The following is a 12,254-nucleotide window of genomic DNA, read 5'->3' on the forward strand; positions in this document are numbered from 1 at the left end:
CCATAAACTCCTCTTGCTTGCTCCACTCACTGATATCATTCAGCTCGAGTTCATTAGTGGTTTGCTCCACATTTCAACAAAAAAACTGGCCAGAATATACAAAGGGATAAGCTTTAATATACTTTAATATAGACTAGGGTTAAGGAGATTTTGAAAACATCTCCCCGTGCCACACAGATCATGCACAGGGTAGCAGGGTAGCAGGACTGGTGGGGGTCTCTAATAATAAAAATAAATACATAAACAACAACAACAAATTATAATAACTATTGAATAATAATATTTTTTTTTTAAATAATGTATTAAATTGAACGTTCAGTGGTGGTGGAACCTTTGGTGATCTAGACAGTACGAAAGGTCATCACTGCGACCTTCACTATGAGCTAAGAAGATGCTCTACAACACACTAAAACAGCTGTACAAACATCAAATAATGCATTGCAGTGTGGCATTGCATAGTGGAACAATATGTTTGACTAAAATGCTGGGTTGGGATTTCAGAATAACATTTCAGGATAACAAACATTTCAGTGTTTAATATTAAAATAATTTCAGAAATGTACTATAAAAAGTTATCTTGTGATGTATACATTGTAATAAAACACTGTTTTTTAGTTGGTTGATTGTAGAACGGATGCTCTGCTACTATTTGCCAGGTTGCAGGAGGCCTAGGACTCCAGTCCACAATGCTGGCTGCCTCATGGCTTTTGGTAGTAGGTGTTGATGGTGGGTACAGAGACTCCAGTGATCTCCTCAGTTGTCCCCACAATCAACTGGATGGTCCTGCTGTCTGAATTTGCCACACAGACAGTATGAATCCTAGTCAGGATGCTCTCATAAACATCTCAGTTGTCCACACAGTCATCTGAGGAGGGTCCTGCTGCCTGAAGTTGCCTTAACAGACACTATAAGACCTAGTCTGAATGCTGAATAGAAAATATTCAAAACATAAAGTTCAAAATCAGAAACAAACATGCCCATATGATCGTTAGTATTTTATTTCTCTGCCCCATCTTTGGTAGATCTTTCCTTCCACACCAGATGTTAAAGCATTTGTTGGCCTGTGGCTCTCAGCTAATCTAATCCTGCTAATTCGAGTTGTTTTGCTTCTGATTTGATGAGCAAGATAATAACTGTGGAAAATGGCGTCAGCTCAGCCAACAAAAATCAGATGACTGACTGTTCTCATTTGCTTACATGTGGCTGTAGAATCATCTACATGTGGCATGCCTTTTAATCAAGATAAAGAATGATGATAATTGGAGATTAAACCACCGGAGGAAAACCTACCCACTACATCCACTCTTCTCTCATTATGAGTTAGAAATTAGCCTTTAGCAACTTATCTAATTGCTAATGCTTTTTTTCCCTTCAGTATGATTAGAGATTTGATCTGGGTGGAGAACATCGGATCCTCGCTGATTCTTAGTCTTCGATGTGGTGCAACGGCAGTTTGGAGCTGTATGTAATTTGTTTTGGCTAATGACAGGATGCCTTGTTGACGGTGTGCTGCTATACCTCCACCACTAGAGGTAGTGATGTACACAGGGTTAAGTTGGACGTTGATGTTTGGATCTAAAGCTTGGGGAACTGCATTCTCGTACACATCCATCACCATATCACCTGTTCACTCTTTCCACACAACTGTCAGTGCCAGAAAGAGTGACATAAGAGTAGTTCTAATTCCCTGGAGCTTTTCCCCTCCCTTTTAAAATGCTCCCGTCTGGCTTTTACTTGTCCAGGGAGATCCCTGAGGCCTAATTCTGTTGCTAGCTCTAAACTGTGACACACACACACACACGAACAGGCTGTATTAGAACTGGGCCGAAGCCCAGAGATCAGGAGAGTTTCAGAGGGGGATAAGATGGCTTTACAATGCAGTAAACCTATCATCCTAATAACTTCACTTCAGCGGGCTCCTGCAGTCTGGAGGCAACTGCACTCCTTCTGAGGACAAACCATTCCAACTCGTTCCATCTGGATGTTTACCATCAAACATATGGGTTAAAGGGGAATTCCACCAATGTTTCAGATTTTCTGCATAGTTGAGGGGTTGGCATATAAATATAATAGTCCTTCAGGGTAGGTTGATGAGAAATGGCTCATTGTGGAGAAACCTATTGACTTATCCATTTCTATGATTTCTTTACAGTGGTGGTAATGGGAACCAGAATATACACATTTTATTTACCATCCAAAATGACCAGTCACACGTGTTTTATATACAGTCTTTTATATGTAACATTAATGGTAAAATAGTGGTAAATCCGAAAAGAAAAGAAATTCTTTTGGAACTATTTTTTGCTTGCAACAGCCTGCATGTAGCTCTCCACTCTGCACCTATTAAAATATATATATGTAATGCCAGAATCTTCTCTCACAGCAGTGTGAAACAGTTCTCAGGCATAAGGCAGTGTATTCTGAACCTCTAGATGTACTAGCTTTCTGTGATGCAGATTTTCGAGGTGCTAAACCCCTCAGGCATCTTGTTCATATCACCATCACTGTGAACAATTACGACTCTAAGTTCCTCTAGAATGGAGCATTTCACACCAAACCACTCTGAATAACTTTGTTTTTCTCAAATATTGAATTATACAGATATGCAAACCATTCATGTCCTTGTATTTCTATCAAAACTTCCACAAAAAAAAAAATTGTGACTTGATGCTATACAGATTTATTTGTGGAAATTAGGAAATTTAATCAAATAGCTAGAAGGCTTCAGCATTTTAAAGTAATGGCAATATTACAATTTAAAATGTAGACAAGTAGAAATAGCAGTTTACCTCACCAGTCGCCAGTCAATTTATGAGTAGCTCACCCAGAGATGTTTAGCTCAGCATCTATTAGTCGGCTCATTCTGAGGAAAACAAGTTACATGTCCAGGGCTGCCTAGGCTCTGATGGTGGGATAGGTTACATAGGTTGATATTCGTACTCTGTATTCATCCCCTTAGTGTGTATGTGTGTGTGTGTGTTTGAGAGTGGAGGGAAGGGGAGGGGTGATATAAAAACTGTCTCACTGCAGCCTGCTCCCATTTCTGCTGGTTTTGCAGAAAGTTTGGTATACAGTTGGTGAGGCAAAATGAAGGTCCTGTTTGTGGCCACCTTTGCCCTGCTGGCCATCTCCTATCTGGACCAGGTGGACTCGTCTGCCTATGACAAGATTGTGTCCCACAGCCGCATCCGGGCCAAGAAGCAGGGGTAAGGGGATATGTTCCCATAAGGAATATGCTTGTGTGAGAAATTTTGGGAGAATGAAAGTTTGGGAACTGTAATATAATTAAACATTTTAAAAGCATGATTATTGTACTTAATTATTACTTTTTTTAATGTATTTTGCAATGTTGGACTTTTTACTTATTTTCTGAACAGCTAAAAGCTAATTCTTGTGATTTTACTGGACTAATAGATTCATTATGAAAATAATACATTGATTTTAAAATGTTAAGTTTGCAGATTAAAACTTCAAAATGTAAACTTAAAAACACTTGGTCAAAGAAAGTTGACCAAAATTATTTTCATATTGGTTTTGGAGCATCTATAAATGTATTTTTTATAATTTTTTTTAATTGATAAATTAAAAAAAAAAATTAAAAAACTGAAACATAAAAAAACTTAAAGTGAACTTTTTTGAATGTTTTAGCAATTTTGAATTGTTTTTTTAAAAGTATGTAAACTCTTATTCTATAATTTGTAAATTTTGTCAAATTTGATGAAAACTTTCAAAACTTTTTGAAAATTTCATTTATAAACTAAAAACTAAAGCTTTTTAAGACTGTTGTCCTAACATCTATTAACTCTAATGCACAAATGTTTGATTGACCTGAATAAATTGATTTATAGATGGACGGTTGTATTAAAAAAATGTATCTGTATTAAAAAAATTAATTGTATTGATAAATATATTGCTATATTGATATTTCGAAGAAAAAAAACAGACATTTTTAAATGAAAATCTTCACAATAAGATAAAATGGTCACACAGGAGATTCACACAATTACACTCCTACGTTTGCAGACTTCAGAGTCATTGATGTGAGCATACAGTAATTATCAGTTACCAGAGTTGCATCCTGTCCCTGAATGCCTTTTTTTCTTCTCATCCTCCTTCTGTACACACCTCAATGGCAGGCCCAACATGTGTGCCCTTCAGCAGGTCATGGGCACCAAGAAGAAGTATTTCAGCACCTGCAGGAACTGGTACAAAGGAACCATCTGTGGGAAGAAGGCGTAAGTGCTTCCCCTCTTTGCCCTGCTTTGGGCTGTGTGTCTCTTTGATCTGTGGTGTCTGTGCGACACTGTGTGCTGGTGGTAAGCGTCCACATGTGAGTGTGTGTGTATGTGTTTGGATGAGTGATGGACAGGGGTTACACATGGTGCGAGCCTCAAGCTGTATGCAGGCTCTCACCTGAGCCACAGAGAGGATGATGAAAGACAAATTGCTATTTCTCCAACATTGTGTGTCTCAGTCTGTCAGCACTGTGTCATGGACCCCCAGGGTAGAAGGTTTAGTTTCAGTGTAACAGAGATGGATAAAACAGCCACAATGTACTTTCAATGCAAGTGAATTATTTAATAATTTACATTATTTGGGAGCATTTATCATGGCATATCCACACAGTGTAAGCGCAGCAGTTTTTTTTTAATACTGATAAACAAACATATGGAGATACAAGGTTTCTTCTAACAGCAACAACACAGAAATCAACTAAAGAGCGTTTGGCCTTCAGGGCAGAGTAGTAGCACTTTCCCTGCTACACTATATGTTCCTGTGGCAAAGTATTGCTAATGGAATAGGACTCGCTGGGGTAGATATACATGAATCTATTGGCACCATGCCTAAAGCCAGAAATGGGCTAGAGGGGTATAAAGCCCCCAGAATTGAGCTGTGGAGCAGTGGAACAGTGTTCTCTGGAATGATGGTTGGTGCTCCATCCAATACTTTTGGGATGCATTGGGGAGTTGGAGATAAGGTGGGTTGGTGATCATCCAACATCCTGACCTCATTAATGCTCTTGTCGCTGAATGCGACCAAATCTTCCCAGCAGTGCTGCACAATCTAATAGAGAACCTTCCCTGGTCAGTAATGACAGACACTAAACTCTTTTTTTAATACCTGTATGTTTGGGAAGAAACAATGAATAAGCAGGTGTCCCAATACTTTTGACAATGCCGTGTATTTTGGCCTAAACCCAGCTACTGTTAGCCATTTTAACCACAAAACTACTCACAGGTTAGCATTTGAAAACTAGCACCTTGACTACAGTCACTGGCCACTTTATTAGAAACAGTCACTGTACACAAACTGTAGCCTTAAATTAATGTGTTGATGTGCAGTTTGTGTTAGCCATCTAGCCCTTCATCAGCTTCATTGGAACAGCTTACCATTAGCAACCTAACTGAGCAGTGACACTGTTAATAATAGGGATAATAGAGACTGTAGGCATTGATGGTCAAGGGATAGGCCATCACTGTTATCAGTGAGGTCTCTATTATTCGGTCAGCAGTGGTCTTGTCGTCGGGAACTAGCTCATTTTGAAGGAAGTAGAGAGTGGCTGACAAATTGTGCATCAAATGCAAATATAGACATTTTCACTTGTGGTCTCAGACTCAGACCCCACAGTATATAATGGAAGTGTAAGGCAGGTGGACCTTAAAAAGTGGCAAGTGACTGATCCAATGACGTTTTACTGTGACTAATAGCCTTCAAATCACTCCACAAACAGATTCCTTTGCCTAAACTCTAACATTTACTATGATTTTAGAAGTGAAATCTGATCTCAGATTAGACTTCATAGCTGTGTCTGCCCACAGTGTGGCTAAAGAGGATTCCAATGATCTCAGAGCTCTAAATTAAGTCTTATTTTGCGGTGAAATGGGCTTGGTCAGGCTCTACTTGGAGTTTGGCAGAAACCTCACCCTGAGATGACGTGCTAATTTGCTTGCAGTGCCAGCATACACAGAGATGACAATCACATTGAAACGTAGCTGTGCTAGACTTTGCTATGTTAAGCTGTTTAAACACTGTGTCCAAGTTTTTAGGCTCATGACTTGAAGTTGACACGAACTCAACACAGCTTTTCCACTGGCAAATACACACAATGGCAGAAAGGCTGGCTCCAGGCAGAAAGAGCACCTTGTTCCAACTCTTACCTTTCTTCCTTACCTTCTTTCTTTCCATGCCACCCCCCCCCCCCTTTTCCTTTAAATCATTCTCTCCTTCCACTCAACCATCAGTGTCTCCTTTGACTTAAGTCTTTCATGGCATAAATGTGTCTGATGAGTGCAATTAGGTTGTAAAGGCCTACTGAATCAAATACTTTTGGACATTTGAATGCGGTTAGGTCAGCGCACCACTTTCTTTTCAGTGTGCGCTGCTTTTGTGTAGCTGTATTTGGCGTCAGTGTTAAGAATTAATCATTTGCAGAAGTTGCCCAGGAGGATTTGTGAAGACAGGCTGTAGTTGTAGAACTGCACTGTCCTCACGAGTCCCTTACCTCATATTGGCTCCTGTTCAAACATGGGGCCCCTGTCAAGTCCGAAGTAACCACAGCTTTCATTTTAAACATTCTAGACTTTTAATCTTCCTAACCCATTTGACTCAAAAAATCTCTCAAAAAGTCCCAAAATATAAACAAAAAAATGGCTTTTTAATGTACTTTTCTTTATTAATAACTTAAAATGTAGTGAACATGATCTTACAAAACAAAAGGGTGTAGCAGTAAATATTGTGCTTCATTTATCATTTAAAATGGATTATGAACATACACTCTAAATAATAAAGGTGCTTCTAAAGGGTTCTTTAAGCAATGCCATTGAAGAACAACTCTTGGTTCCACAGAGGACCGTGTTTGTCATAGAAACCCTTTTAAATTGGTAAAGAACCTTTAAATTGAGTTAAAAAAAACAGTAGTTATTTTCACTACAGCTTGAAAATCTGAGGGCGTTTTCACACCGGTTCATTTTTACCCTTGTTGTGATTCGTTTGGGCAGGTAAATGGGTAAAAAGGTAAAGGTGCACTTATTTGTCACTGTACTATGTACAGCAAAATGTGTCCTTATCCATCTGTGGTAGTGAACACACACACACACTAGTGAACTAGGGGCAATGAGCACACACACACCCAGAGCTGTACACAGCCAACTCCATCGCCTGGGGCAGAGTTGAGGGTGAAGGGCTTTGCTCAAGGGCCAACAGGTGTGAAAACAGTAAGTAATCAGACTCCGATGCAGACCAAAACAACCTCACCCTTGAGATCATTGAGAGGAGGTGGTCTCAGTCCGGTTCCAAATGAACTCTGGAACGGTTTGATTGAGGTGAGAACATGATCTGACCTCCCAACTCTTAGGTGTGTGGCTCTGCAAATGTAGTTTAATCTAGCATACTGCCTGGATGAATACTACAGCTACAAACAGATGCAGTCTCCGCTTTTGCTCCATGTTAAAATGCATAGAAATCTGTGCTGGTCCAGAACACAGGACCTTCTTCCTGTATTTACTTTCTTGCTCCCACCCCCAACAGATCTGACCAATAAGCACAGACAACATTCTTACATAGTTTGCAGTGACGCATTTTGGTGTGTTTGCATTTTTTCCTGCATGATCACAAACCAAACCAAGGGAAAAAAATGCTCGGACCAAAGCAAATAAACAATAGGTGTGAAAATGACCTATAGGGCTTAAAGGTGCATCACAGGTATTAATGTGCAGTCTATATGTTTTTTTTTATTGGGTTCATTATTGATTGTTAAAGTTGGGTATCAAAAATAGCCTTTACATCTCAAAAGGTTAAATAGAAAAACCTGGTAATCAGACAGAATCTGAGAGGAGTCTGTCCAATACCCCCAGTCTGCTACGAAATAAATACAATTACATTTAAGGCATTTAGCAGACGCTCTTATCCAGAGCAACTTACAAAAGTGCTTTCCTATTTACCCAAGAATAACCTCAGCTAGTTTGAATAGGCTAATAATTTAAAGATACCTCTAAGTTTAGACTCTACTAAACACAAGTCAATAAGGAGACCACTCTACTATTCGCCCAAGTATTTCTCGGAAGAGGTGGATCTTCAGCATTTGAAGACAGCGAGTGATTCTGCCGTTCGGACACTCAGGGGAAGTTTGTTCCACCACTTTGGTGCCAGGATAGAAAAAAAGGCATGGACGCTTGTCTTCCGTGCACACAACAGCAGGAGTGAGGCGAAACAAGTAAAACAACCTTTGTACAGGTGGTGCTGTAGACCCTGTGCTAAAAGATTATCCAGCGTTTTCAGTGTTGCAGTGCCTTAAGGAAGGTAAGTGATTCCAGTGGTGATGATAACTTTCTAGCTTATGTTTTTGTTGGTTGTATTAGATTTGTCTTACCATTACATTCCATTACCATTATGTTATCCTGTTCTTGCAAAGGTTCTCTGTCTAAAGAAAGTAAAACATTGCGATTCCACTGTCATATGTGGTACTGAAAATTTAAACATATCTAATACATGGCAGTGAGACTCCAGACAGCCAGATTGGAATTCATGTGACTTTTACGTCAATCCAACTCGACATTAGCTAAGAAGGGAAAAATGGATGACAGCAGTGAGGCAAGTTTTTAGTGGCGGGTTAGAGAGGTAACTGGCCTCATAAATATTTTGGGGGGATGTCACACATCTCAACCTCTCCATGTTTAAAGAAATGGCCGAACTCGTCCACAAGAGGACGTGGTTTAAAAGCAAGGTTTTAAAAAAGCAAAAGATGTGTGCCCTTTTACAGCAAGCTCAAAAACCCAATTTCTGTAAAAAGCCCAGCCCAAAAAAAATGAAGAAAGCGAAACCTCACGTGAAGCACTGCTCTTGCGCATGTTTGTCAGTTTAGGAGCATGAACTGTTGAGCACTTGCTTCGAACAGTCTTTAAACAGGATGTGGTGGATACACAAGCCTAAACCTAAACATACACAGATAAGCCAAAACAATATGACCACTGCATGATATGCCGAAGGTCACCTGCTTGCCAACAAAATAGCTCACTCTACATTCTGCAGACCCCTGAAGGTGCCCCATGGTATCTGGCACCAGGACGTTAGAGCAGATCCAGATCCTAGTTGCTTTATCCAGTGCATTCCACGGATAAATGGTGCATGCATACCCCCACCATCCAATTGATGTAAAAAAAAACAACAACAGGACTTATCAAACCAAGATCTAGTCCAGATGCTTGTGTGCCCACTGTAATCACTTCAGATGGTGGACAGATTAACATTGAGAACCGACTGTACAGTTACTATCCATCCCAGAGCTTAGAATGCACTAGTTGCTTTATCTATGAGTGTTCTTAATGTTTTGGCTTATTGGTATAAGCTTTATGCTTTTTCCTTGTTTAAAATATTTTTTTTTGTTTTTTTTACAAAGCTGGGTCCTATAGATGTAGGAAATTCACACACACACACACACACACACACTGTCATTGTGAAGAAAGAGGAGAACTAATTAGGCCTTCAGCATTTCCCGTGAGGATTCTTAATAACAGGCTGTGGACAGCTCCTATCAGCTGCTATTAGCCTGACTCCAGGCTGGTGTATTACATGAGGCAGACGCTGATACTCAGACATTACAAATAGTGCTTAAAGCACACAACACCTTAGTAACATGGTCTGCCCATGCCGCTGTATCAGGAGGTGCCAGGTTTTTCATGAGTTCCTGCGTAAGTGTTTGTCCATGAAGTACCTCCTCATTCAGGATGTTCACATGATGTCATAACTACGGCCTTCGCTTCATCGCGCTTGTTAGATTATTATTGGAGTCATGGCCGGTCAGCCTTGTCCTCTAAAACTCAGGCTTACCTTTGCCTCACTTCACTTCAGTCAAACTTACAGGGTGCAGAGTAACCATGGTGTGCATACAGTGCATTATTCTGTTCTCAGGAACCCCTTAATACTCCAAGGCTACACTAAGGTGTATTACTCAGTAACTAAAGGGACTTCTGTACAAACTGGTGGGGCTATTCTTTGGTAATAGAATGTTGATAATAACTCTTTGGGCCCACCGGAGGGTGGTTAAACCCGTTGTACCTTTACTTACATTATATAATTGGGTCAAGTACCATAATTGTGTCATTGATTCCATAATAAGTCACACTCCAAGCAGAGATGTGGTCAAACTGACAGACTTTCTATCACATGTAGGCCTAGTGAGTTAATATAAATGTATAAGATCAATTTTTACAACCCCACTGTTCTGGACTTATAAACACCAATTGGTTGTTTCTGTGTAATTAGAGCAATAGAGCAAAATTTCTTCACAACATAAACAAGGAGTTACATGTATAGCACTATCATAATACACTAAATATGTCCAAATGATTGTGTAATTTTCTGAATTTGTGCCCATTGCTAACACAGATTGTCTAGTCCCCACAGAGAATTGTTGCCAGTTAAATGGAACTCTCTGACGCAGATAAATATGAGCATTTTGGCACCATGCCTAATGCCAGATGTGGGCTAGAGGGGTATAAAGTCCCCCAGCATTGAGCTGTGGAGCAGTGGAACTGTGCTCTCTGGAAGGATGGTGCTCCATCCAATAAATTTAGGATGAGTTGGGGACAATGGAAACAAGGAGTTTGTGTGTGTGTGTGTTAAATAATGTTAAATAATTCTGATGTGTGTAAAATAAAAAAAAAACATTTCTTTTGTGTACATAATAAATTAAAGAGGTGCTGTGTCTGATTGTGTGTTGGATTGTGCTCCGTCCAAATATTTGAAGCCATTGTTCTGCATAAGAGCGCAGAAACATGTGCTGCTGCTCTGGGGCTTCTGCACCATTTAAATTCTCTACGTACCACAACACACCACTCAGCATTGAGCTTTTACTGAATTGCTTTAAACCCGAATGTAGAGCATGAAAAAATAATAAATGACAGATTACTTGACATTTAAACCCAGGAAGTAGGCCCGCCACTGTGGCCATACCTGCACAGTTTGATTGGTAGGCACGGAAATGGTGGTTTTACTGCTGTATAAACAATGTATGAGGCTTTTGTTTGTTCTTATTGGATGCACTGTATTTTTTCAGTGAGCTCATTAAAAGCACATTTTGGATTACTGACCCATTTTAACTTTTTGAAGTCAGATATGTGAGTTATATTCTTTTTTATTTTCATTTTTGTTTTTTTTCTTGTTCAAAATACTCAAGTTTCTGACACTAACAAAACAAAACTATGAATCGTTGGCTTTTTGGCTGCATGTTCATTGCATATCTAGTAAATTAATGCTGTGCTTTGTTTTGCTTAAATTTGTTGTCTGTTTATTTCAACATCCAAAGAAATAATAATAATAACATGGCAAATGGAGGATACATTTCTACCCGTATGCATAGTATGAAATTCCCGTTTCCATGTGCAAACACCAATGTGCTACTGGCTGCAGGTTTTAGCTTTTTCGCACATTTTTTGTACTCCGTCTGATGAACTATGAGTGAAAAATAATTGATTGCAACATGCCTTTGCTATTGCTGGCTAAACGTGCAACTTGTAAGGGTTAAATGACCTGAGCCAGAATCCCAGTCAGTGGGTCTGCCTTGTGTCTTGTGCCCCTAATAGCGCATGGAACATGTGGAAGCTGTTTTGCGAGTGTGTCCTTTGGGGGGGTCGCAATGCCAAAACCAAGCCACTTTGTTGCACCCCCTTGTGCTCGCACTACGCCCTCCCATCCCCCCCTCAACGCTGCAGACTCCGGCCCTAGAGGTCCAATGAGTTCCAGATTGTTAGCTCACTGACATACATGTTGGGAAAGGTTGAGTCACTCTTTGCCCCTTTCTCTCTCTCTCTCTCTCTCTCTCTCTCTTTCTCTCTCTCTTGTTTCACCTCCAAGACACCGAGAACATTGTTCCATGGCAGTGGAGGAAATCACGTCTGTGATGTCTGGGGTTCTGGATTCTATAACGTAGAGAAAAAGAGCGAGAGATTGAAATAAAAAGGATAAGATGATCGCGCATGTGCAAGAGCGAGGGAGCAGAGACAGAGACGGTGGAATGAGTGAGAGTGAGGGAGAGGCAGACCGCAGTGGCCTGGGTTTTCTATCTCCTACTTCCATGTCAGGTGTCAGCCTCCTCCGCATCATTATTCCACCCACCGCCAGGCTTAACGGGTGATGACTCACAGAAAGGCCGAGCTTTCCCGCATGCCAGGAAGTGGAAATGAGGCGTTAGTTGAGCTGGACTAATGATGGGGCAGGTGTTAGAAATCTCATCGGTCCCAAAACATCACAGTCAGAAC

General features: G+C 40.2%; 1 protein-coding gene across 1 annotated transcript in view; it reads left to right on the forward strand.

Annotated features, from left to right (window-relative positions):
- Positions 1–3,087: 3,087 nt before the first annotated feature.
- Positions 3,088–12,254, forward strand: part of postna (periostin, osteoblast specific factor a) — a 44,401-nt gene continuing 35,234 nt past the window's right edge. The window contains exons 1-2 of the mRNA XM_072659584.1: positions 3,088–3,206; positions 4,137–4,235. Of these exons, the coding sequence (XP_072515685.1) occupies positions 3,088–3,206; positions 4,137–4,235 (218 nt within the window). The remainder of the gene's footprint in view (positions 3,207–4,136; positions 4,236–12,254) is intronic.

Source organism: Salminus brasiliensis, chromosome 16 (assembly GCF_030463535.1).
Source record: "Salminus brasiliensis chromosome 16, fSalBra1.hap2, whole genome shotgun sequence".
Classification (NCBI taxonomy): domain Eukaryota; kingdom Metazoa; phylum Chordata; class Actinopteri; order Characiformes; family Bryconidae; genus Salminus; species Salminus brasiliensis.